General features: G+C 43.2%; 1 protein-coding gene across 1 annotated transcript in view; it reads left to right on the forward strand.

Moving 5' to 3' along the window:
• Positions 1-5,779: 5,779 nt before the first annotated feature.
• The window catches only part of DEPDC1 (DEP domain containing 1), a gene marked incomplete at its 3' end in the record, with an annotated part of 37,158 nt that continues 15,061 nt past the window's right edge, over positions 5,780-27,876 (forward strand). The window contains exons 1-8 of the mRNA XM_082266635.1: positions 5,780-5,897; positions 12,197-12,462; positions 13,395-13,551; positions 15,476-15,597; positions 18,655-18,785; positions 20,545-20,592; positions 23,698-23,838; positions 26,891-27,745. Coding sequence (XP_082122761.1) covers positions 5,850-5,897; positions 12,197-12,462; positions 13,395-13,551; positions 15,476-15,597; positions 18,655-18,785; positions 20,545-20,592; positions 23,698-23,838; positions 26,891-27,745 — 1,768 coding nt within the window. The 5' untranslated portion in view covers positions 5,780-5,849. The remainder of the gene's footprint in view (positions 5,898-12,196; positions 12,463-13,394; positions 13,552-15,475; positions 15,598-18,654; positions 18,786-20,544; positions 20,593-23,697; positions 23,839-26,890; positions 27,746-27,876) is intronic.

Below are 27,876 nucleotides of genomic sequence, written 5' to 3' on the forward strand. Positions count from 1 at the left end.
TGGTAATCTTTTGATCAAATTTTGGGTTGTCCCCAGAACAGGAATAGAGGGGAAATCTTCCAATAGGGACACTAGTTCTGGTGACAACCAGGGATTCCCTCTCTTTGGAGGGATTTCCTCTCAATTCTTATTTTGGCTATGGGACAGAAAGTGTAGGGAAATCTCCCCAATGCCCAAAAAAGTGACATTGGTTATAACCTATCCTTACTCTATCCAAAATAGAAAACAAAGTTTTGTCCATAGATCTACTTTAAAGCGTAACTCCACTTTTTTTGAGAAAAAAAACATTCCCCTCTGGGTGATCTCTGTACATTGCAGGGATTATAACTAAATTTGTTGCAGATTTCTACCTTTTATTATTCTGAATAAATCACTGTTTGTTTCTCTGCTCCCCTGTGCTCAGTGGGTCAAATGGTTTCATAATTATCTATCAGCTGTGGCAGCTGCAGAGCACTAATGAGGAAAGCTGCTGGGACTGCATCCCTTTAGACGTGTTCCTATTGGGAGAATCTCACCAAAAATGACATTTTTGTTGCAGGGGATGCCAGAAATCTGACTTGTATCTTAGTGCAGACTTCTGGGAGAATGGGTGAGCCAATCACACAAGCAGGAAATGATGCTTCTGGGGGTGTGGTCAGTATACATTCTGTGTACAGAACACCTCCAAGCGGCCATATTGTATTGCATTTTCAGAAAATTACAACAGCTGCAGATTGAAAAGGAAAGGTCATTTTTAATATCTTTCAATTACAATATGATTTGTGTCACAATTGTGTACACTATATTGGTTTTTTCTTTATTTGCTGATTTTTTTCCCCACGAAAATGGAGTTACCCTTTAACCGCTTTAAGACCGGAAGGATTTGCCCCCTTCCTGACCATTGTGTGTTTTGGCACTGCGTTACTTTAATGGACAATTGCGTGGTCGTGCGACACTGTACCTAAACTAAATTTTCATCCTTTTTTTCTCACAGATAGAGCTTTTTTTTTTGCGCTATAAACAAAATAAGAGCGACGATTTTGGAAAAAAAAATATATTTTTCACATCCTGCTATATGACATTCCCAAAAAAAAAAAAAATGTAAAAATCAAACCTTTTTAACATTTTAGACCAATTTGTTTTCTGCTCCATATTTTTGGTAAAAAAAAAAAAAAACGCAATAAGCGTATTTTGATTGGTTTGCACAAAAGTTATCACGTCTACTAACTACGGGAAAGATTTATGTCATTTTTATTGTTTTAGTTTTTTTTTTTACTAGGAATGGCGGCGATCTGCGATTTTTTGTGGGACTGCGACATTGCGGTGGACAGATCGGACCCCTGACTGACATTTTTGACACTTTTGGGAGTACACTTTTTTGTAGTAACATTACTACAGTAATCAGTGCTAAAAAATATGCACTGTTACTGTAATAATGCCATTGGCAGGGAAGGGGTTAACCCTGTGGGTGATCAAGGGGTTAAATGTGACCCTAGGGGAGTGATTCTAACTGTGAGCTCTGTGATCATCCCAGGGAGAAGAACGGTCGGCTGTGTTTACAACAGCTGACCGTTCTTCTCTCTCAGCAGGGAGCGATTGCGGGTGTTAAGCGGCAATCGGAGCTGTCTGACACACGCATCTGCTTCCCTGCTGACGAGCGGGGGCGGCGCGTGCTCGCCCCCCTAGCCTCCTGAGAGCGAGCGACGTAGACCTACATCGCTTTGCCCAGGAGCGGCTGCCTGCCGCAGTAAAGCTGCGGTAGGCGTTCGGTAACTCGTTAATCTCTCCTCACACTTGAACTTTTGTTTTTTAATTTTAGTCTTTGCTCTTATTATGAATACTTTGTTAACCATTGGCAGCCTTAAATACCAAAGTCCTCTCTTTATATGTCATTTGCTAATTTAAATTATTATATTTTATTTTTAATTATTATTTTATCTATTATCAGGGCTTTTTTTCTCAGAGAATAGGTTCAGGAACTCCTCCCTTTTGAGTCACCCCCTTGACTCCGCCCCTTACCCACCTCCAAGCACCGTTCCTTGGTTCCGCCCCTTAACCACCTCCCAGTACCGCCCCTTTTAGAGAATACAGACCCAAGTATTCTTTTCTGGTGCTAAGTATTTTGGATGGAATTTGTTAATGATAACAAGAAAGACATTAAAATAGATCTATCAACAATGGACACCCCAACAACAATAGATCCACCCCAGCAACAATGGACTCCCAATAGCCAACATCAATAGAGCCTCCATCAGTGAGCAACTAAGACCCCCCCCCCCCCTCTTAACAGTACATCCCTCCTAGCAATAACTGACCCCCAGCAACATAAGACCCACCCCTGCCAGCAACAACAGATCCCTCAGCAACATAAAACCCACCCCAGCAACAAAAGATCCCCCAGCAACATAAGACACACCCCTCCCAGCAACAACTGACTCCCAGCAACATAAGACCCACCCCCAGCAACAACAGATCCCCCAAGAGCAACAGAAGAACTCCCCAGCAATAATAGACCCCCCTTCCTACACAAAAATAGATCCCCTCCAGCCATAGGTGTGCGCAGGGGGTGTGCCTGGGCACACCCTAATCACTCAGTGTGATGCCAATTCCCCCTACTGCCCGGGCTCCCCCCATGCTGTGCCCCTCCACCGCAGTTGCTGCTGGCTTCCCTCCTCTCCTCGGCTACTGCGGGGGATGTTTCAGGATGGAGAATGGGGGAAGGAGCTAATCAATATGTCATTTACCATTCATTCACTGTCCAGAGGCTGCAGAGAAAGGCATGTGTGGCTGAGCTTTGGGGTGCACACCCTAATGCAATAGGCTGTGCACGGCTATGCCTCCAGCAACAATAGATCCCCCAGTAGCCAGCATCAATAGACTCTCCAGCACACCTTAGCACCTGTTATTACATACATTCAGTTCTGGGGGTGCTAGAACTGCGTTCCCCCTGGAAAAAAGCCCTTTCTATTATTATTGTAATAATTATTATTATTTTATGAAAGAAGTTAAATTATTATTTTTGTTAATATTATTATTATTAATAATAATATTTATAATAATAATAATAATATTATTAGTAGAATGGTAGTAGCAGCAGAAGTGGATTAATTTAATTAAACATTAATTTACAATTTATTATTAATATTAGTAGTGGTAGTAGTAGAAGTAGAAGCATTCATTTATTAAATCAGTAGTAAACCGCGGCTGTTGTAAAAAAAAAAAACACCTGCAAGTCAAATGCACAATGTGCTAGTATGCAAGGCATACTAGCACATTATGAAATACTCATCTTGGAACAAAGCCCTCCAGCGATGTCACTTTCTCTGGTCTTTTTTCCGGGATCGCGCACTCCGGTTATGTGATTGGCCGGAGCCATGATGATGTCACTCCTGCACAAGCGTGTGGGTGCCCTCTGGTCCGGCACAAAGCTCTGAAGAGCGCATGCTCCATTGATGTAACTGGCTGCATGCAGGGTGAATATCTCCTAAATGGTGCATGTTTAGGAGATATTCATTTTATCTACAGCTAAGCCTTAATTTAGGCTTGCCTGTAGGTAAAAATGACCAAGTGGGGTTTATTACCGCTTTAATATATTATTTTTTATAGGAAGTAAAATATAAGAAGTTCAATTATTATTTATTTTACTATTATTATTATTATTATTAACACAAATAACAATAATAGTAATATTAGTAATAGTAGAAGTGGGAGTAGCAGTATTAGTAGATTTCTTTACATATTACTTTACAATGTAGTATTAATATTAATAGTAGTAGTAATTTATTAATATATATTAACCAGTTCCAGACCGTCCGCCGCAGTTTTACTGCAGCAGGCAGCCCCTCCTGTGCGAACCGACGTAGGACTACGTCGACCACGCGCCTGGTGCTAGGGGGCGAGCGCGAGTGGCTGACGTAGGCAGCGTTGTTGCCGATTCACGGGGCTGGCAGCACCGATTGCCGCCAGCCACCCGCGATCGCTCCCCGCTGAGAGAGAAGAACGGTCGGCTGTTGTAAACACAGCCGACCGTTCTTCTCTCTGGAATGATCACAGAGCGCCTGTGATCCTTCTATATAGGATCACAGGTCTCTAAGGTCATTTCACAAGCCCCTCCCCTCACAGTTAGAAAACACTCCTCTAGGCTTACATTTAACCCTTTGATCACCCACTAGGTTAACCCCTTCCCTGCCAGTGTCATTATTACAGTAACAGTGCATATTTTTAGCACTGATTACTGTAGTAAAGTCACTGGTCCCCCCAAAAGTGTCAAAAAGCTCAGTTAGGGGTCCGATCTGTCCGCCGCAATGTCACAGTCCCGCTAAAAATCGCTGATCGCCGCCATTGCTAGTACAAGATTAAAAAATAATAAAAATTACTTAAATCTTTCCCCTAGTTTGTAGATGCGATCACTTTTGCGCAAAACAATCAAAATTGCAATTTTTTTTTAACAAAAATATGTAGCAGAATACAAATTGGCCTAAGGCCCCATTCACACTAGTGCGACTTGTCCCGCGATTGTGGACCGCAAAATCGCATGACAAGTCGTTTTCCATTATTTTCAATGAGCCCCATTCATATCAGTGCGTTTTGAAGTCGCACCGACTTCAAAGTAGTTCCTGCACTACTTTGCCACGATTTTAATGCATTTTGAGGCATATAGCCTTGCCCATGCTTTCAAAATCGCGGCAAAAATCGCGCCGCGAAATCGCGGCAAAATTGCGTTGCAGTAGTGTGAAAGGGGCCTTAAAGGATGAAAAAATCTGATTTTAACTTTTTTTTTTTATTAGGAAAGTTATATAGCAGAATGTGAAAAATATTTTTTTTATTTTCAGAATTGTCGCTCTTTTTTTGTTTGTAACGCAAAAAATAAAAATCGCACAGGTGATCAAAAGAAAGCTCTATTGGTGGGGAAAAAAGGACATCAATTTTTTGGGTACAGCGTCACACGACCGTGCAATTTTCCGTTACGCCGAATTGCGAAAAATGGCCTTAGTCATTAAGGGGGCAAATCCGTCTGGTCCAGAAGTGGTTAATGTACAATGTATTATTATTTATTTATTGTATTATTATTTTATTTATTTATGTATTTCTATAAAAATGTACTACTTTATTTATTTTTTAATTATTTTATTATGATTTATATATGTTTAAAATATGAATTATTTTGATATTAATTATAATATCTCAATAAGAATAATAATGTATTTTATAATAATTTACTTTATTATTTATTTTTAATAATATTTTATTTATGTAATACTGTACTTTACTTTTTTTTATTAGTTATATAATAATTTCTTGTCTTTTATTTTATTTTTACTGTCCATCATTTTCTCTGTCCTGGTCATTCTTGTTACATGGAGTGAAATAAATATACAATGTAACAAAGCCCTCCTATCAGTGATGTTCCATGGAAGGACTCTTTCCTCCCATATAGATATATACAGTATCTGGCCGCACTATTCCAGTGACTGCTCTCCTATAGAACCGATGATCGGTCCCCGGGGTGGAGGTCGGATGCGGGAGATGAGAACAGGAAACACAAATGACATCCAGCTGTGGGGGAGGAGAAAGGCGTTTAAGGGACAGATGGAGAACACTGATGGCCACACCCTCTTCCCTCCATCCTCCGCCCATCGCACCGCCCAGTTCCTGAACACAAGCGCCAGCCCTCCGTTTCCAGGACGCCTCTGAACTCTGATTGGCGGACAGTCTCATGTGCGCATCTAACGCAGCCAATCGCCGCCCATCCCTTTCTGGGCACGCTTTTCAAACTCTCGGTGGACGGTTGAGCGGAGAACTCGGGAGGGTCACGTGTTCCGGGCGAGTTAAAGAGCCGCTGGCGGCCCGAGGGCCACCGAGACCGGGAGATGGAGAGTCGGATCATCACCCCGGGACCGTACCGGGCCACCAAGCTGGTAAGTGGGGTGACCGTGCTGAGTGTGACACCCCGTGCTGTATACTGTATATGAGAGTGACAACCCGGAGAAAACAACCTCTCTTCTGTGTGTGTATGTGTATATATATTAGTATTTAGTTATATAGTGTGTTATTTAATTTTGTTTTTCATTATTTAATATTGTGTGTGTATATATATATATATATATGTGTGTGTGTGTGTGTGTGTGTGTGTGTGTATGTATGTATATGTATATATATATATATATATATATATATATATATATATATATATATATATATATATTCTCAAATTTTTTTTTTTTTTTTTTTTTTTTCCACCTTTTTATTGGTTGAGCTAGATGGACTTGTGACTTTTTCCAGCCACACTAACTATGTAACTATTTTTTTTTGTATTTATTATTTAAATAGTATACTGGACACCAGGTGTAAATAGTAATTAATAAATAAAATAAGATTAAAAAAATGTGTGATAGAGATATTTATTTTATGGTACAGGGGGCACGGGGTGTCTCATTCATTCACACACACACACACAAAAAAAAAGTGTATGTGTGTATATATATATATATATATTACAGGGGGCACCAGATGTCACCTCTTCTATATAGTACAGGGGGAGGGGAATGGGTGTCACCTCTCATCTATAGTATGGGGGGGGGGGGGATGCAATGGGTGGTGTCACCTCTCATCTATAGTATGGGGGGGGGGATGCAACGGGTGGTGTCACCTCTCATCTATAGTATGGGGGGGGGATGCAACGGGTGGTGTCACCTCTCATCTATAGTATGGGGGGGGGATGCAATGGGTGGTGTCACCTCTCATCTATAGTATGGGGGGGGGGGATGCAATGGGTGGTGTCACCTCTCATCTATAGTATGGGGGGGGGGGATGCAATGGGTGGTGTCACCTCTCATCTATAGTATGGGGGGGGGGATGCAATGGGTGGTGTCACCTCTCATCTATAGTATGGGGGGGAGGGGGGATGCAACGGGTGGTGTCACCTCTCATCTATATTATGGGGGGGGGGGGATGCAACGGGTGGTGTCACCTCTCATCTATATTATGGGGGGGGATGCAATGGGTGGTGTCACCTCTCATCTATAGTATGGGGGGGAGGGGGGATGCAACGGGTGGTGTCACCTCTCATCTATATTATGGGGGGGGATGCAATGGGTGGTGTCACCTCTCATCTATAGTATGGGGGGGAGGGGGGATGCAATGAGTGGTGTCACCTCTCATCTATAGTATGGGGGGGAGGGGGGATGCAATGGGTGGTGTCACCTCTCATCTATATTATGGGGGGGGAGGGGGGATGCAACGGGTGGTGTCACCTCTCATCTATAGTATGGGGGGGTATGCAATGGGTGGTGTCACCTCTCATCTATAGTATGGGGGGGTATGCAATGGGTGGTGTCACCTCTCATCTATAGTATGGGGGGGTATGCAATGGGTGGTGTCACCTCTCATCTATAGTATGGGGGGGTATGCAATGGGTGGTGTCACCTCTCATCTATAGTATGGGGGGGTATGCAATGGGTGGTGTCACCTCTCATCTATAGTATGGGGGGGTATGCAATGGGTGGTGTCACCTCTCATCTATAGTATGGGGGGGTATGCAATGGGTGGTGTCACCTCTCATCTATAGTATGGGGGGGTATGCAATGGGTGGTGTCACCTCTCATCTATAGTATGGGGGGGGTATGCAATGGGTGGTGTCACCTCTCATCTATAGTATGGGGGGCACTGGCAGATGCACGATTCTGGATAAAATTAGTCACAATTTTTTTGCTTAGAATAAAGATCACGATTCTCGGCATAAAATCTTTCACATTATAAAAAAAAAAATTGGGCCAACTTTACTGTGTTTTTTTTTTTCTTAACCGCCTGCCGACCAGCCGCCGTAGTTATACTGAGGCAGATCAGCTCTGTCCGGCGAAACCACGTACCTGTATGTCGCTTCGCGGTACTGCTAGGGAGGGGCGCACACATTGCCGATTGGTCACAGGGAAAGCTAATCAACGGGTCCGGCGTCCATTATTACCACCGGGCACCCACGATCGTTCCTGTGGAGACAGAACGGCGGTCTGCTGTTGTAAACACGGCAGACTGCTGTTCTGTCAGTAATGAACACAGAACGCCTGGGATCCTCCCATTTAGGAACACGGGTCTCTGTGTTCATTCAGCAATCCCCTCCCCCACACAGTTAGAATGCGCCCCCTAGGGGCACATTTAACTCTTTGATTGCCCTCTGGTGTTAACCTCTTTCCTGCCAATGGCATTATTACAGTAACAGTGCATATTTTCAGCACTGATTACTGTAGTAATGTCCCTGGTCCCCCCCCCCCCCCCAGAAGTGTCAAATGTCAGTTAGGTGTCTGATCTGTCTGCCGCAATGTCGCAGTCCTGCTAAAAATCTCTGATCACCACCATTACTAGTAAAAAAAAAAATAATACAAATTGGCCCAAAATGATGACAACATTTTGATTTGCAACAACCGCTATTTTATTCTCTAGGGTCTCTGCTAAAAAAACGAAATTAGATTTTATATATATATTAGTGTGTGTGTTTGGGGGTTCAAAGTAAGTTTCTAGCAAAAAACAGATTTTTTAACTTTTAGGCAACAAGCGTACAAGTAAAAAAGCTTAGTCTTCAAGGGGTTAAACTGACCTCATTTACAGACCGAAGTTAATCCCTTTTGATCTAAAAGAGGGAAATGATACAATGTTTCCAATGTTCCCCCTTATCTCAGTGTTGGGTAATGTTGTGATAAACTTTGTTGCCAGCTGCTTTTTGTTTTGACAGCTGTCCGCAGAGAACGGCTCTCCGCTGAATCTTGGAAATGCTGAATTAAGATTGTATGGGGGTTTAATCGAGTTTTCTTTTTTTTTTTTTTTTTTTTTTTTTTTTCGATTAATCCTGCAGCTCTATCATCTATACTCCTATAGGGAGCATCCAGTGTCACCTCACATATGGCGCTTTTCCACTGCATGGAACCGTACCGGCTCGGCACGCTTTTGTGCTTTTCCACTGCGGTACCGCATGGTATAGGGTCGGAACGGTTCGGTACGGTACGGTATAGGTTTGCTTTTCCACTGCATGGAACCGAACGGTACGGCTCTGAAAAAACAGTACCTACTCGATTGTGGTTCCAACAGGTACCATACCCGGTACCATATCCCACAATCCTTTGCATGCAGTCACTACTAGCCACTGATTGGTCAGAGAATCACACCCACCCCGTTGTTATCCCACCCACTTAACTTTAGTACTACTTTAGTGGAAAAGCAAACCTATACCGTACCGAACCGTTCCAACACCGTACCATGCGGTACCGCAGTGGAAAAGCAAACCGGGCCAAGCAGGGCCAAGTAGAGCCGAGCCGGTACTTGCAGTGGAAAAGTGCCAATATAGTACAGGGGGCACCGGGTGTCACCCTCATGTAGTCTCTACTATATTACCAAAAGTATTGGGACGCCTGCCTTTACATGAACTTTAATGGCATCCCAGTCTTAGTCTGTAGGGTTCAATATTGGGTTGGCCCACCCTTTGCAGCTATAACAGCTTCAACTATTCTGGGAAGGCTGTCCACAAAGTTTAGGAGTGTGTCTATGGGAATGTTTGACCATTCTTCCAGAAGTGCATTTGTGAGGTTAGACACTGATGTTGGATGAGAAGGCCTGGCTCGCGGTCTCCACTCTAACTCATCCCAAAGGTGTTCTATTGGGTTGAGTTCAGGACTCTATGCCGGCCAGTCAAGTTCCCCAAAATCGCTCATCCATGTCTTTATGGACCTTGCTTTGTGCACTGGTCCAAATCATTTGGTGGAGGGGGGATTATGGCGTGGGGTTGTTTTTCAGGGGTTGGGCTTGGCCCCTTCGTTCCAGTGAAGGGAACTCTTTAAGGCGTCAGCTCACCATGACAAGTGTAAAAAAGAGAAAATAACCACACTAAGTAAAGAAAAAAAGAAGCAGCAGCTTCCAAGTGTAACGACACCGAACAGTAATTAGAATATATCAAGCTGCACTAAAACAATATATTAGTGCTATGACTACACGTGTGTGTGTGTGTGTGTGTGTGTGTGTGTATATATATATATATATATATATATATATATATATATATATATATATATATATATATATATATAAGTCCAAATAGTCTCTTGAAACAAGTGTTATTCCTCAATGATGAAAAAACAGGAATCTTCAAATATAGTGAAACCTCCACTGGTAGTACAGACTGCTTACCAGATAATGGTGAATAATGAGCCAATTACCATGACAAGTCCATGCTCCCAACTTCGTGGGAACAGTTTGGGGATGGCCCCTTCCTGTTCCAACATCACTGCGCACCTGTGCACAAATCAAGGTCCATAAAGACATGGATGAGTGAGTTTGGGCTGGAGGAACTTGACTGACCTGCACACAGTCCTGACCTCAACCCAATAGAACACCTTTGGGATGCATTAGAGCAGGGACTGCGAGCCAGGCCTTCTCATCCACATTAGTGCCTGACCTCTGGAAGAATGGTCAAACATTCCCATAGACACTCCTAAACCTTGTGGACAGCCTTCCCAGAAGAGTTGAAGCTGTTATAGCTGCAAAGGGTGGGCCAACTCAATATTGAGCCCTTCGGATTAAGACTGGGATGCCATTAAAGTTCCCAATATGCCATTAACCCCTTTACCGCTGAGTACCGTAGTACTACTGCGTCAAAGTGGCTCTTGTAGGTCTTACGACGTAGACCTACGTCGTCGCACTCCCCCCTTCTCGGCGGCGCGCGCGCCGCCGGAGGCTCGCTCCCGCTGTTTTCAGTCACAGCGGGAGTCGGGCCAGGGGAGGAGCGGCGGCGATCGCCGCTGCTCTTCCCCGATCATCGGGGATCTAGTGTGGAGATCCGCCCGCCTGTGTAAACACAAGCGGGCGGATCTCCTAAGTGACAGGCAGGGTCAGCATAGCTGAACCTGCGATCTGTCCCTGTGTCACTCAGTCACCCCCCCCCCCCCCCCCCACACGTCAGTAAGCATCAGGCATACAATAACCCCTCCCTCTCCAATAAAATTAACCCCTTCCCTGCCAGTGTCATTTTTACAGTAACAGTGCATATTTATAGCACTGATTACTGCAGTAATGTGACCGGTACCCCCAAAAGTGTCAAAAATGTCAGTCAAGGGTCCGATCTGTCCGCCGCAATGTCGCAGTCCCGCAAAAAAAATCGCAGATCGCCGCCATTACGCGTTAAAAAAAAAAACACCAAAAATGACAGATCTTTCCCTTAGTTAGTAAACGCAATAACTTTTGCGCAAACCAATCAAAATACGCTTATTGTGATTTTTTTTTTTTTTTTTTTTTTTTATACCAAACATAGGTAGCAGAAAACAAATTGGCCAAAATTTTTTAAAAAATTAGATTTTTACATTTTTTTGGGGGGGAATTTCATATAAAAAAAATGTTAAAAATATTGTTTTTTCAAAATAAACGCTTTTTTTTTTTTTTTGTTTGTTTATAGCGCAAAAAGTAAAAATCGCATAGGTGATCAAATACCCCCAAAATAAAGCTCTGTTTGTGGGGAAAAAAAGGACGTAAATTTCGTTTGGGTACGGTGTTGGAACGGTTCAGTACAGTTTGCACAACTGCGCAATTGTCAGTTAAAGTCGCACAGCGCCGAATCGCAAAAAGTGGCCCAGACATAAGACAGCAAAATGCTCTAGTGGTAAAGTGGTTAAAGGCGACCCAATACTTTTTTGGTAATAGTGTATATGTGGGTGAACCCCGCTACCCCCTGTACTATATATGAAGGCAACATCCGGTGTTCTATAGTTGGGACTTTAGAATGTAATGTTGGTCCTTTTTTGCTTCGTACAATCTGATTTTGGTTTTGGGCTGTTTCTTTGGGGGGGGGGGGGGGGGAGTATATTTATATACCAAGGGTTGGATCACACATTGACAATGCATGGTATAAACATTCACCATCATCTGGAATAAGCGTGCCTGTTTATGTATGAAGTAGATGCTCCTAGCACTGGGTGTGTCTTGGGGAATGACTTCCACCGGAAGATCTTTTTATTTGGGTTTACTCGATCTCTATTTTCTTTATCAAATGTATCCGTTTACCACAAAACAATTCTTCACTAAGGTCGGTCATATACCCATCACCACGGTGGGCCACCCTAGTCATTGTGTGATGGGTACTTTGTCTATCTGAAGGTCTCAGAGGTGTGAGATAGGCTTCAGCTAATATTTACCATGTAACTTGAGCGCTGGGCTAATCTAATAGCAATTCTTTGCCTTTCAGTGGAATGAAGTAACCAAATACTTTCGGGCTGGAATGCCCTTGAAGAAGCACAGACTACACTTTAGGGCTTATGGGAACTGTTTCACAGCCTCCGAGGCCATAGACTGGCTTCATCAACTGCTCAGGAATAACAGCAATTTCGGAACTGAAGTGACCAGACAACAGACAATCCAGCTTCTAAGGAAGTTCTTGAAGAACCATGTTATTGAGGACCTGAAGGGGAGATGGGGCACCGAGGACCTGGAGGATAACCACAACCTGTACAGGTATCACTTGCCAACCATTGCAGGTTTTCTGTACATTTTAATGCAGCCATTCTCATCCAAGGTACTGTGGAGCAATAGGGTTCCTCCAGGGTTGGCTAAAGGCGCTTTTCCACTGCATGGAACCGAACGGTTCGGCTCGCTTTTGCGCTTTTCCACTGCATGGTACCGCATGGTATGGTGTTGGAACGGTTCGGTACGGTACGGCGGCGCTTTTCCACTACATGGAACCGAACGGTACGGCTCGTTTTTGCGCTTTTCCACTGCATGGTACCGTGTTGGAACGGTTCGGTACGGTACGGCGGCGCTTTTCCACTGCATGGAACAGAACGGTACGGCTCGCTTAAACAGTACCACCTCGGTTGTGGTTCCAAGAGGGCTGTACCAGTACCATATCCCACTATCCATTGCATGCAGCCTTGACCGTTTGTCACTACTAGCCACTGATTGGTCAGAGAACCGTTGTTATCCCACCCACTTACTACTTTAGTGGAAAAGCAAACTGTACCGAACTGTTCCAATACCGTACCATGCAGTGGAAAACCAAACCGAGCCAAGCAGGGCCGAGTGGAGCCGAGCCGGTACTTGCAAAGAAAAGTACCAAAAGGGTTCCTTGGGCTGTGGCCAACTGACTTCCCATCTGATGGTGCCTACGTAGATTCATGTCCAACCCCACTTGGCAGAGGCAGCAGTACAACTGCAAGAGTGTCATTCTGGCCACCCTGTAGGGGGCATTCTTTCCACTTACCATCACCAATGTAAGGGGCATTTTCCCAATGACACCTGACAGACTAATCTTACCAAGGGGTCCTCGAGACCTGAAAACGATTTCAAGGGTTCCACCGAAGAAGAAAATTTTGAGAGAGGCTGGATTAGATGAATAAATAGATGTGTGCATACCCATGTATGATTGTGCTCTTCATTGTTTTTTGTAGGTTCCCTTCCACTTCTCCTGTGAAGACTATTCCGAATCGGCAGCCTCTTTGGAAGAGAAGTAGTTTGGAAAATGTCTTCAAAGAAAAGGACAATATGTTTAAAATACCAAATTTATCCAAGAGGACACCTAAAAGACATAACTCTCTAGATGGCCAGGTCAGTGAGTAAAAGTACGATTTTATATAAAACCTGGTTTGCTGGTATGGGTTTTTTTTTTTTTATTTATTTTAATAAAAAGAATCCGTGCTAAGGATGTATATAGCTGGCTGCAGCCTACCTCCTGTGTATAATCCCGCTAAGGGGTATATAACTGAAATGGTATTAAGGGGGAGGTGAGTGGCGCTGCCTGGTGATCCAAAAAAAAACTGGACGTTTGGTAATACAATACGTGATAAATACACAACTTGTGACGTGTGTATGTATGTATGTATATATGTATGTATTTTCTGACGTATAAGACTACTTTTGAACCTCAAAAAAATCCCCTAAAAATGGGGGGGTCATTTTATACGCTGAGTATAATATCTCCAAGGTACCCTAAGTATAAGTATTACCGGTAGATGTAATCTCTCAAGACGCTGGCTGTGTGGAAATCCTGTACCGGTATACCGTATGTACCGTGGCTTCAGTTACATACAGTGTACCTCGCTGAGCCAATCAGGGAGAGCGATGTATTCTATTATTGAATGCAAAGCCTGCTCGGATTGGCAGTCAGAGAGGCGGGCTGATGTTACTCTGCCAATCCGAGCAGGCTTTGCATTCAATAATAGAATACATCGCTCACTGTGATTGGCTCAGCGAGGTATACTGTATGTAGCCAAAGCTACGGTACATACGGTATACTGGTACAGGATTCCCGCACAGCCAGCGTCTTGAGATTACATCTACTGGTAATAGTTATACTTGGGGTACCTTGGAGATATTATGAGAGATTACATGTATTACAGTACTGGGGTACCTTGGAGATCTATGAGAAATCTGATGTTGCCTTGCTTCGGAAGGGGGGTAGTCTTATACGGCGAGTATACCTATGTTTTAACTTGAAAATTAGGGGGGTCGTCTTATACGCCCAGTCGTCTTATACGCCGGAAAATACGGTATATAACCTAAATCAGTATTTATCTTTTATTTTACCAAATAAATATAGCCGAATACCTTTTGGCCTAAACTAATGAAAGAAAGATTGTTTTGTGTTTTGCAAAAAAAAAAGTTTTATAACCGAAACAAAGAACATGTTTTGGAGTTTTTATTTAAATAGCATAAAATTAAATCCTACAAAGAGAAAGCTCTATCTGTCTCAAAATAACATTTCATATGGGTACAGTGTCGCATGACTGAGTAATTGGCATTCAAACTGTGACAGAGCTGAAATCTGAAAATTGGCCTGGGCAGAAAGGAGGTGAAAGTTTCCAGTACTGAAGTGGCTAAAATATATTTTTATTTCAGAATTGGGTGAATCAAATTTGGCAAAAACGGTCACCATTTGGCTTGACCTGTTCCCCCCATGAAGTCCATGGCACTGTTCATGCTCACCTGTGAATTTTGTTTCAACAGAGGTGTTCCTACACTTCTGTTTGCAGTCTTAAATGTAATGTCAAACCATATAAGTTGGAGCCCATGGGGATTACCAGGAAAAATCTACAAGGCTGAGAACATATGTGTAAATATCCAAGCAGTGAAATCTACTGGGATTGGCGGAGAAATGGGAGATTTTGGAATCTACCAAACGTTAAAAAATAAATAAATACATTTTAGACCCCGTTCACACTGGGGCGACCCGACTTGCGGTGGCGACCTGTGAAGTCGCGGTGCGCAGCTCGCACCGCGACCTCGGAGCGGCCGGCACGGTCTTCATATCATTGAAGTCAATGCAGGTCGCTCCGGGTCGCCCCAAAGAAGCTCCGGACCCTTTTTCTAAGTCGGAGCGACTTGTGTCGCTCCTATTAGAACGGGTCCTGTGCTAATCTATGGCAGGCGACCCACGGCGACTTGTCAGGCGACCAGGTCGCCCCAGTGTGAACGGGGTCTTAGACTTGCATTGTTAGGTTTGTTTGGTCTGCAATAATTTCTGTTATTCCAGGGTCAACAAGAGAATGAGGAGATAGCAATGATGGAAGAAGAACAGGGTTGTGATGAAGGTGGTCCACATGAACTGACCAAGAAAGATGTTGAGGATATCTGGGGGAACATCACCTTGAACCAGTAAGTTTTTTTGGTTTTTTTTTTATTAGTCCTGCTCATTGTACTAATATTTCACACTTGGACAGTTCATCTGTTAGACAAAAAGGTTGCTCTTTCCCATGCGGCCTATAGACAGGGTGGACCGGAGCGGGTGGGACTCGAGGGACCACCAAATCTGCTCTCTAGATACCCATCTGCCCAGACAAGGGCTGTTGGGGTCCGTTGACCTGCGTAATACTGTAAAAACAGGAGAAAGGAACTCTCCTCAAAGAAGGGTCAACTATGGACACTGTAGTAATTATTATGAAAAAATACTTTATTCAATTTTGAAAATTTGGTGAAAACCACAAACTCCTATAAAAGACATTATTTCTCATATTTACTACAGTGTCCATAGTTGATCCTTCTTTTGAGAAGAGTTCCTTTCTCCTCCTTTTTTTTTTTTTTTTGTTTATTTTTACAGTTCATCTGTTAACCTGGTGGGTCAAGGTTGACCCTTTTAAACAAAGGGCACATCTTTGTCATTGCTTTGTGGCCCTATTGGTCAAATATACTCTTGTTCTGGGACCTTAAAGGACATTGTTTTCCAAAATGGTGTTGCTGATTATCTTGCAATCTGGGTCTTCAGTTGTTATTTGCCCACAGGTTGCACACACTTAATTTTTCAGTTGTTTTGGTTTGACTTCTCTAAGAAGCAGAAGTACAGAACTCGATGTTGGCTCCTACACAGAACTATGGCAGAGCCACTAACCCATCACTACTAAAATGTACTTAATGGAAATAATCTTAAATCTATATCTCTTGAGTTGGCACAGGACACCTAAGCATTAAAAATGGATGTACAGTAGGTGTGTCTGCACTCTCGGTTGGTGGGGATTTTGATGGAAAGCTTAGGATGGGTCTCAGCAGTACTCCAATGAATGGGCAGAGAAAAAGGCGGTGCTATAGATTCAGCAAAAAATGTAAGCTCTGAAAACTGTGATCCCTTGTCCTATGTTGGCACATACAACAGGTTGGTGCCTTACAGATATATGTATATGACCTTACAAATGTTTTGACTGCTGAAGCGGCCTCCATATCCAAGGCCAAATTGTAGTAATTTTCAGCTCCCATAGATACTGTCTATTTTATATTGTATATAGTTTTATGCTAAGCAAAAGTTTACACTGTCATTGTTTGTTTTTTTATTTTTTTTTAGGGGGGGGGGGGGGGGGATCGTGAGAATGGAAAACCTGTCTCTGGGGTGAAGTCCTACTGTTAGAGCACTCACTGTTTAGACTCCTAGTTGGTGGGGTTTAGCCCTCGAGCCCTTGATAACTTAATGAAAGTGATTAATGTAAAGTCTCATAATTTTTATTTTTTTTTTTTCTTCTTTATTAAAATAACAGTTTTTGCACAGGCGCCCTGATCCTCCTCTCCTTGGGTCCCTGCCTGGAGCTCCTGATCCCTCCCTCTTGTTGAGTGCCCCCATAGCAAACAGTTTGCTATTGGGGCACTCAAGCTGAGCAACAGCTCTGTGTCCATTCAGAAATGGACCTGCTGTTCGGCCCCACCCCCTCTCTCTCCTGATTGGCTGAGACACAGCAGCGGCATTGGCTCCTGCTGCTGTCAAACATAGCCAATCAGGAAAAAGGGTCCCAGAGCTGAGGCACTTATGGACATCGCTGGCTAGAGAGGGGGGGGGGGGGATCAGGTAATTATTAGGGGGCTGCTGCACACAGAAGGCTTTTTATCTTAATGCATTTAGAGAAGACTTTACAACCCCTTTTAAAGTAGAAGTTCTCCCTAGCTAAAATCTCTAAATCTACAGGCATCTAAGACTAATCTATCTAGCCCTTTAAAGATTTAATCGCTATACATAGCTTTCTGAAGCTGCTCTGGTCCGGTCTTTAGTGACTGAAGCTCTGCAGAAGACCCAGCCGACAATGGCTGGGAAGTGATATTGCCCATAGAGGTACTATGGGGTTTCGTTGTCGGCTGCCTCTTCTGCACCATCCTACACAGCAAAGCTGACCGCTCAGCGTGGGACCCGACCAGAGCGGCTTTAAAAAAAGCTATGTATTGCGATTTCTTCTTTACAGCACTAGATGGGTTAGTCCTAGATAATGGATGCCTGTAGATTTAGGGTGAGCTTCTACTTTAAGCCAAGTTCAGAGGGGCACCATGAGAACATTTATTTTAAAAGCTTTATTAGGTTGCTTGTAAAGTTTGCTGTTAGGCAGAACTTGCGTGTGATGTGGGGTGTTAACTATTTTTTTTTTTTTTTTTTTTTTGACCCTGCTGAGCGCACCAAAAATAGAAATTCTAATGGATTCTTACCAATAGAGGCATTATACTCTCCTCTTTGACAAGCCGTAAGTCCTTCCTTCCTCCATTGCAGTGCTGCAGCCTCCGTAAATGTCATCAGCATTTGAGACTTAGTTGGATGCTTGTCACCCACTGTGCATTATGCTACCATCTTCCAACCTCTATGGCTGCAGTGCTAGAATAGAGGTAGGGTAGGAGTCTCAGCCTGTCAGAGGAGAGACCACTACTGACAGGGTCACTTTACCAGGAAATAGTGGTAGGGGGTGCTAAACAGATTTGCACAGGTTATCAAAATGTGGACGGGGATCTCCAGGAATTGACATTCGTCCAATAGGTCAGAGTGCCAAATGAAAAATTCTTAGGTGTCCAATTCAACGGGTTACAACAATCGGGGCAAAAGACAGCCAATGCATTTCAGGGGCCACAAAAAATGCGTCAGCTGGTGTTCACAGAAGTTTAAAAGGCCCTTGCTACAGCACTGACTGTTCATAACATCCTATGCCTGCATGAGAATTTTTGAGTCCATTTAACATCCTGCTACTTCACCCAACCCTGATGAAGTGGATTGTGTGGCCCTTGAAACGTGCTGTGCTGTTCTTTGCCCTGTTTGTTGTAACCAGTTGAACAATAAAGACTTTATAAATCCTTAGTATTTTTCATTGGGCGCTCTCGGTGACCTATTACACCTTGAACAGGACCATTTTGTGTAGCTTACTGTTGTGACTTTTTTTATATTGTACTTGTCTGTTTTCTCTTGTCTAATTTAACTAGTCTGCAGAAAATCCTGGCCTTGCCTTCGCTGGATGAAGTGCTGAACCCGGCCCAGATAAATCCAAGTCACATCATGTACAATATGACCCACACCAGCAAACACGGAGTGGTCTTTCTACAAGATAAGACGGGTTGGTCCTTCCTTTTTAGAATTGCAATCATTCAGATGCATAACCTTGATCAAGATCTTAACAACATTTAGCGAGGTGTTGTATTACATTGCATACAGTATAATGTATATGGCAATCTGGAGGCGTAACTAGAACTTTTTAAGGCCTGGGGCAAGAAACCATGAAGGGCCCCAGGTAGGGGCCCTTCCCTCTGAGCCCAGTGACGGAATGCCAGGGCCCAGTCATAAGTGTGACCTTTGCAATCCTGATAGTTCTGCCATTGGTGTCAGGACAGAAGTTGCCGGGGAAGATCACAGGCGGGCCAGGAGAGAGCAGAAGGGTCTGTGGGAAGCAAAAGGAAGCTGCACAGGAGGGGATAGCATATAGAGGAACTGATGCCCTCCATTTCCCTGCCTGAGGGAGAGAAGGAGAAGCAGGCATTAAGCAGCTGCAGGAGGAGCCTGGAGGGCATCAATTCCTCTATATACTGCCGTGCAGGTGTAAGGGGGAGCTGCACCCCCCCCCCCCCCCCCCCCCCCGCTGGAGAATGGGGCCAGGTTGCAATAGTGACCCATGTGACAATCAAAAAATCTACTGTATATTATCTGCTATTTTGAACTCAGCATTTAAGAACACGGTTGTGCTTCAAATATACACCCCGTATCTTTCCTGGGAGTAGAATGAACAGCAGCCACATGGGGATGGGGGTAAATAAAAGGATAACTAAAACAGATATTTGGGGGGGGGGTAGAGGGATCATTGATAACGAATACAATTGTAGAATTCACATACAGTAGTTGGCAATAGACAGAGAAGGCTTTCTGTTGTGTTCTATGGTGGTGTTAGTTCTACGTTTTATGTATTAGCCGGGGAATGCCCCAAGGCTATGTTTTTGTACCTAAACATCTCAATTTTGCAATAAAAATACATTTTCAAAAAAGAGTTCGTCTTTTAAAAAAATAAATAAAATAATGTTTTATTTTTTTATTTATTTAAGTCAGCAGCTACAAATACTGTAGCTGGTGCTTTTATAAGGACACTTACCTGCCAGGGATCCCACAATGTCTGCACCCCAAGCCAATTCGTCAATCGGCTTTGGCTAGCGACGGCATCTGTAGTAAGAGAAACAGGAAGTGAAGCCTTGTGGCTTCACAGGCGGTTTCCCACTGCGTAAGCCACACTGTGCCTTCTGAATGGTCCTGCCTCCTTCTGGGACCTCTGTGTCCCAGGAGGCAGTGGGGGAGGAGGAGGGGCCGAGAATGTCGTTGATTGGTGATCTTGCCCAAGAGTTGGGATCTTTCAAAGCCAGGATCTTATGAAAAAGTGGACACTAGTCCCCTTTCTAATGATGATTTTAGCCATATGGATTCAAATGCAGAATGCATCCTTTTTAGATAGTGTAACATTTTCTGTCCATCTCCAGACGTCCATGGAAATCGTCCCACACACTGCCAAAATTCTTCAAGGGTTGGACCCTTTTTTTATTTTATCCATCAAATGTATGTGAAGCACCACAGTGGCTTCGTGGTCCACTCTCTTGTAGTGAATGTGTCTCTGGAGGTGTGCTTTCCCTATAAGTTGTATGTTTTTTCCATATCTATCTTTGCTCTGAATGTGCCAGCTTCCTCCCACAATTCATAAACGTATTGGACTTATTGACTTGCACCAAAATTGTGCTGCATGCCTTTACTGTAGCCAGGGTATTGGGTTGTAATCTTTTTGGAGGGCACAGACTGGTTGACATGTGACTTATGATGTTGATGGTCTTTGTGTTTTGTAGATGATCTTCCTCACTGGGTCTTGTCTGCTATGAAATGTCTGGCAAATTGTAAGTATATCACTTGGCGCTCATTCAGTGTGAACAGAATACATCTGAAATAACCGCCTATGTTGAAGCCATTTTTTAATTCTTGCATGGAAAGCAACGTTGTCTGTTACTTCTAAATATCCAAGACAAATTTGCATTAAAAAATCAGCTCATTAATCCTACAAATATCAAATTTACAAAATAAAATGTAAAATGGGCTGCTAGCTGAACACCAGAAGAATATCCCCTCAACAGAAAATACACAAAAAGTGCAGCGCAACTAGATAAAGTCCAAGGAGAGAAAAGCTCCATAAATAATAGTTCCCACTTTCCAGTGTTGGGGGTAACGAGTTACAAAGTAACGGATTACAGTAACTACATTACTTTTTATTTTTTTTTTTTATTTTTTTTTGTAACGAAGTAATGTAACTAGTTACAGTACTAATATTGGTAACTACACTACTTTACTAGGCTATAGGAACGCGCTTTCCTGCGTTACCCAAGCCGTGCGATACAGTCGTTATTTCGAAGAATAGAGAGGGATGAAGTTTATGACTTTTTGTTGCACTTTATGTTTTATTCTGTTTTTTCAGGTTTTGTTCTCATGTTTCCCAAAGCCTGTGTTTATCCAAGAATGGCACTTTTCCACTGCAAGTACCGGCTCGGCTCTACTCGGCCCTGCTTGGCCTGGTTTGCTTTTCCACTGCGGTACCGCATGGTATAGTGTCGGAACGGTTCGGTACGGTATAGGTTTGCTTTTCCACTAAAGTAGTACTAAAGTTAAGTGGGTGGGATAACAACGGGGTGGGTGTGATTCTCTGACCAATCAGTGGCTAGTAGTGACTGCATGCAAAGGATTGTGGGATATGGTACCAGTTTGGTACCTGTTGGAACCACAATCGAGTAGGTACTGTTTTTTCAGAGCCGTACCGTACCGTTCGGTTCCATGCAGTGGAAAAGCAAACCTATACCGTACCGAACCGTTCCGACCCTATACCATGCGGTACCGCAGAGGAAAAGCACAAAAGCGTGCCGAACCGGTACGGTTCCATGCAGTGGAAAAGCGCCATAAACTCTATGCAGAAAGAGTGTCGCGTATCTTCTTCTACACGGTCAATTAAGAAAGAGGAAAGTAAAGTAATAAGTAGTGAAGTTACTTTTCAAATGCAGTAACTAGTAAAGTAATCTCGTTACAATTTACAGAAGTAACTAGTTACATTTTTTGAATAACTACGCCAACACTGCCACTTTCACACACTACCTATATTGGAATTTTCTACTATTTATGGACTTTAAAGTGGAGTTTAACCCAAAAGGGGAAGCTCCGCTTATCGGTCTCCTCCACCCCCCCCCCCACTTCTGTCGGACCTTGCCGCGGCAAGGTACGTCAGACGTTTGGTTCCCCTCCTCCTTTACCGCCACCAGGACATTCAGCACAGGACTCTCCGCCCATGCGCAGTAGGGAATCGGCTGTGAAGCCACAGGGCTTCCCTACAGGCTATGACAGCTGCACCTGAGAGCCAGTTAGGAGCTGTAGTGTAGATGCAGCCTAAGGATTTGAGAGACTTTGGGGTCAATTGTAATGGCTAGATGACTGAGTCAGAGCAACTCCTAAACTGCAGGTCTTGTGGGATGTTCCCGGTCTGCAGTGGTCAGGACCGACCACAATTTGTGCAAGGAAGGAAAACCGGCAACAGGGTCATGGGAGTCGAGGCTTATTGATTCACAAGTAGAGCGATGACTGGCTCAGGTAGTTTAATCCAATAGAAGAGGTACTATAGCGCAAACATTAATGCTGGTTCTGATAGAAAGGTATCGGAACACACAGTGCATTGCAGTTTGTTGTGTATGGGGCTACATAACCGCAGACCGGTCCGAGTGCCCATACTGACATGTCTCCAGTGTAGGCTGGCTGTGGACACAGAAGCATCAAAATTGGACCACTGAGCAATGGAAGTTGTTTTGAGGTGTTGATTTGGCCTCTATTCTCCAGATCATAATCCAATCGAGCATTTGTGGCATTTTACCTTAATGCATGGTTTGCATCAGGGTGGAAAACTTTTCAATTTCCCTGTGCCTCCCTTCCCTGTGTTAAGAGTAAGAGAGGGAAGAAGAGAACATCGCTGTGCAGGGCTGCATCTATTCTCCCCTTCCTCTTCACACAGCGTTTGAGAAGCAGCAGGAGCCATTGGCTCTTGCTGCTGTCAATCAAATGCAGTGAAGAGGAAGTGAGGGGTGGGCTTAAGTCCTTCTGCGTAAAGTCTATGGAGCGCAGCTGGCTATGGTGGAGGTAAGCAGATGAGGGGCAGAGATCGCTGCTGGGGACCCCAAAACCACTACACAGAGCAGGCAAGTATAACCTGTTTGTTTTTAATAAAAAATAATAATAATAATTTAACTTTAAAGGCTCTTGAAGAATCCTGTAAATACTTACACATTATGGCAAGTGCTGACTAGTCCCACCACTCCTTACTTTTAACCTCTTGCCCACAGTACATTTTACTGCAGGCGGGTGGCAGCTACAGGCTAGGCAACGTTATCATATGTTGCCATCTGTTTCCAGGTTTTTGGGTACATATATGTGCGCCCCCTACTGACCCTGTGCTGTGATTGGACACTGCACAAGTTCGTCAGCAGGTTTCGGCCAATGATCAGCAAGTATAGAACCAAAATCTACTGTGGCCTATCACAGCACAGAGCTTTGGATTTACCTACTAATCGCATTGTGTACACAGACAGCGATCTGGCTGTTTCTTGTCCCTGAAATCAACTCCATTCAGGGAGAAAAACCAGATCTGTGAGTAAAAGCCGCACACATTACACATCGTTGGGACCACAGGTAACCCTTTGGTTGCCCCTTGCTGTTAACCCCTTCCTAGCCAGTGTCATTGGTACAGTATTATATCAGATTGCTGTATTGGTGTCACTAGTGACATCTGTTTTCGTCTCCCCCACAGCCAGTGTCTGTTAGCATCATATGCCCGCCACCTTATCACAATCCCACAAGAAGTCGCTGATCGCCGCCGTTACTAGTATAGTGTCTATAGCTGTGTAAATTTCATGTATGCCATAGTTTTCTATTTACTTGACTTGTTTAAAATGCTTATTTCTGTTTTTTGGCATTAGGGCCAAGAAACAATGATCTGAGTCAGCCTACCTATCCCGGGTTTGAAGGCGATGTTTTTAGGACAGTGGCGGACTATTTCCTGAATCTCCCGGAGCCCCTTCTCACCTATGAGTATTATGAGCTATTTGTGAATATTTTGGGTATGTATATACATTGTAATGTCCGCAGGCCTGACGTATTGCATCTGTGTAGCTGTTTTGTGGTAGCTTTGCTACAGACCCTAATATGCATCCAGGCTGTCTGCAGATGGTGAGCATGCGCATTACAACCCGTGTGCAGTGGAACTTACTGGCAGCTTTTATGCACCAGCTGATAATCAGTGTGGACTTCAGCAAGTGTCCAACTGCATCTGGCTCCTTTGTGTGTGTGTGTGTGTGTGTGTGTGTGTGTCTGGTGTATTATTTTTTTTTTTCCCCTTTCCACCACCCCCCCCCCCCCAATTTGGAAAACTACACCTGGCTTTGAATTATAACTAACACCAAAACCTTTTTCAAAGAGAGGGATTGGAACCCCTGGGGTCTATATAGCTGTGTGCTTGTTGGGAAGAGCCCCCCCCCCCCTCTCCTTGTCCTGCTAACTATTCTTGCTGAAGATCAAAGTAAACAAAAAAAAAAATCGAATTTTGGAAAAAAGGATACCCTCTTTTTTTGTGGGACTATTAGGCTCCGTTTCCACTATTGCGACTTGACACATGTCAAAAGCCATTCATTTCAATTTGGCCCGTTCTGCTGCGACTTGAGTCGCAGCAACTTGAAAAAGAGTTTTTGCACTACTTTTGGGCCGACTTCAGTGCGACTTGTCCCTCATAGAAGGAAGGTCGCACTGAAGTCCCCAGAAGTAGCTGCAAACAAGTCACACTACAAAGTCGCGCTAGAAGTAGCGTGACTTTGTAGCTGCAATAGTGGAAACGTAGCCTAAGGTGGCAACACAGACAAATATTCTCCAAACAATCTAGAGAAAATGCAAATCTTTGTTATAGCACCAAACATTTATTAAAACCTGGTAAAAACATTGCGGCTAGAAACCATGTACAATGGTCACAGCAGAGATGTGAGAACATAACCTTGGTATTGTAAAAGAACTACAGAGACATCTGACGCATTTTGAATAGTGCAATATTATGTCGTCTTCAGGGACACTCTTATGTAGAAAAAAAGATATTATTCAAAGTAAATATATAGAAGTATATTTCTAAGATGATACGATTAAGACACAAAGGTATCCAAAAAACTAAGATGACTCCCAAGTTTACTGCCCCGATTTTAATGTGCTGATTTGTCTTTCTATGCTATGTTTGCTCCCGGGCATTAGAAAATCCAAGAAAGTAGACCGCACTCAGGAAATGTAAGATGAAAACAATCAAAACTCCTTTATTCTTCTTCGGTACAGCAGACAGACAGTACAATGCACATAACAGACGTGCCGGGTTAACGCGTTTCACGAATTAGATCGCTTACTCATAACCACATGGTTGTGTGTGCGCTTATGAGTAAGCGATCTAATTCGTGAAACGCGTTAACCCGGCACGTCTGTTATGTGCATTGTCTGTCTGCTGTACCGAAGAAGAATAAAGGCGTTTTGATTGTTTTCATCTTGCATTTCCTGAGTGCGGTCTACTTTCTTGGATTTTCTATTGCTTGGACGGCGGATCTGACCAGCACCAGCTATTGAACTGACACCTGAGCGGCTCTGCTCTTTGTTGCTCCCGGGCATTACCCATGCTGCAGCGATGTATCCCCTCTGTTTGCTGACCACAATACATGTACCGTTTATATTTTCACTTCTTTTTGAGCCAGTCTACCTTGCTATATTCCCATGGCGATTTGTTCCTCTGTTTGTTCCTTTTGTAATTATTTATTTTTTTTTTTTTCTATCAAAGAACCTGTTTGATTTAAAAAAAAAAAAAAAAAAAAAAAGAGGACTAACCACACTGTGTGTGTGATGTACATAGTCACAAATTTGGTACAATAAAAACGGGGTAAAGATAAAAAGCGGTCTCTCAACAAGCACCACAGAGGGCACGGTGGACCCAGCCGGACCTAACGGTAAGCTAGCTGAGGGTACACGGGGAAACTGGAGTCTGCAACTTAATGACCAAATTACTAAGTGCAAAAAAAGTAAAATAGAGGGGAAAAATATATATATTTATTTAAAAATATATTAATAATATTATGTAGATAGAGAGATAGATAGAAAATATATATATATATATATATAATCTCTCTATCTACATAATATTATTAATATTTTTGTAAATAAATTATATATATATATATATATATATATATATATATATATATATATATATATATATATATATATATATATATATATATATATATATATATATATATATATATATATATATATATATATATATATATATATATATAATGTAGATCTAGGGAGATATATCAATGCTAAATATAAATTTGCCTTTCCCTATGACTTGCATTTTATATAAAAAAAAAAAATGCATAAAATAAAGAAAAAAAAAAAAAACAGGTCCAAAGGATTGATGTAATCAAAGAAATGCTGAGCCGTTGTGGACAAGCTTAGTGCTGGAGTAACTCCTGGCTGGTAATGTGCTGTAACATATTGGCTACAAGCTTGAAATGTTAAATAAAGGCCACATAAAAATAAATGCTATTATACGGCATTGGAAGAAGCAGTAACATAAACTAGCAAAGCCAGATTGTGTCAAAATTTGAAGGTTCTTTCATTACATACTAGTAGCAGATCTACACCGCACATGAAGCCGGCCATAAATGAAATCCAATCCAATTTTGGGTTGTCCTGAGAACCAGAATAGTGAGGATATTTTCCTATGGGGACACTAGTAGTCTTTAGAGGATTTCCTCTCTTCCGGATTTGGCTATGGGACAAAGTGAAGGGGGAATCTCCCTGATGGGACATAAATTGCAAAATAAACCATACATGGGGTTTAACCCTCCCTTACTCTGCCCAAAGTAGGGGGAAAAAAGTTTTGCATTTAGTTCTACTTTAAGTTATTTAAGGTGTGTGTGTGTGTTGTGTTTTTATATAACATGAGTTGATAGCATTGCTTATTTAATACAGTTTGCCCAGTAAATAACTGTTTTGGCACTGCTGTCGATACTAATTTCTTGGCTGCTTTGTTTGTCCTCCCCACATTCCTCTGGTATATTTAACATGTATTTCATTCCTTGATAGTCGTATGTGGCTACATTACAGTTCCCCACAGGCGCACCACCAAACGTAAACCAAAGAAGGGAACTTCTAGACAGCAGCAATCTAAGCTTCTGCAGCCGACTGACGCCAACTTTAAGTCCACGGAATGCCTCCTCCTTAGCTTGCTGCGTAAAGTTCCCAACGAAGAGGAGCAAGATGACTTTGACACCTTTGGTGAGATCGGCCGACAGCAGCGGGACTTTGCTCTCAGCCAATCACGCGGGGCCCCACTGTACGGCACCATGGATAGACAATCTAGGGGAGGCAGCAGGGTCATCGGCGGCAGCTGCCAGAATCTCTCCATTTCTAGAAGGGATGGCAGCGGGCCCTACAGAGTCCGGGTACGCAGCTGCTCCTTGGAGGGCATCGCCGATGTGTCACATGATTCCAGTAACGATGGCAGCATTGCAGACTCTTCAAGTTTAAAACCTTCCTCCCCAAGTCTGCCATCAGAGGACAATTCTGCACTTTTAGGAGGAAATGCTCATTCTTTGTCTTCTGGCGGTCAAGCACAAACTCTGCAATTTTGGCCTACTGTGGAGCGATATGAACCTATCCCCAATTCCAGAGGAATGTCTCGATCGCAGAGTCTAGGCGATTGCCTTGGCCCTTGCTCTAGTATAAACGCTCCCGTGGCTGAGATTACCGTCAAACCTACCCAGCCTGCACAAAATCGGCTACAGAAGCGGTTGAGTTCTATTGAAATGATGGAAATGCCTGATCCGGATATCACTGTAACCAAGCGCTTGTGTCAGAGCACTATGGAGCTCTCCAGTTCCCCTCTCACCTCCAGCTCTCCTCTACTGCACGCTTCCCAGCCCTGCACTGGCACGCCAAGTAAGATTAACACTGTTGTGGCATGAGAGCCCCAACATGTTGCATGACCACACTGCATGCTCCCCAACGCGTTGCATGACCACACTGCATGCTTTTCTTCCATTAAACCCACCCAAATCTTGTCTCGTCTT

This window comes from Pelophylax lessonae (assembly GCF_965119305.1).
Source record: "Pelophylax lessonae genome assembly, chromosome: 8".
Lineage (NCBI taxonomy): Eukaryota > Metazoa > Chordata > Amphibia > Anura > Ranidae > Pelophylax > Pelophylax lessonae.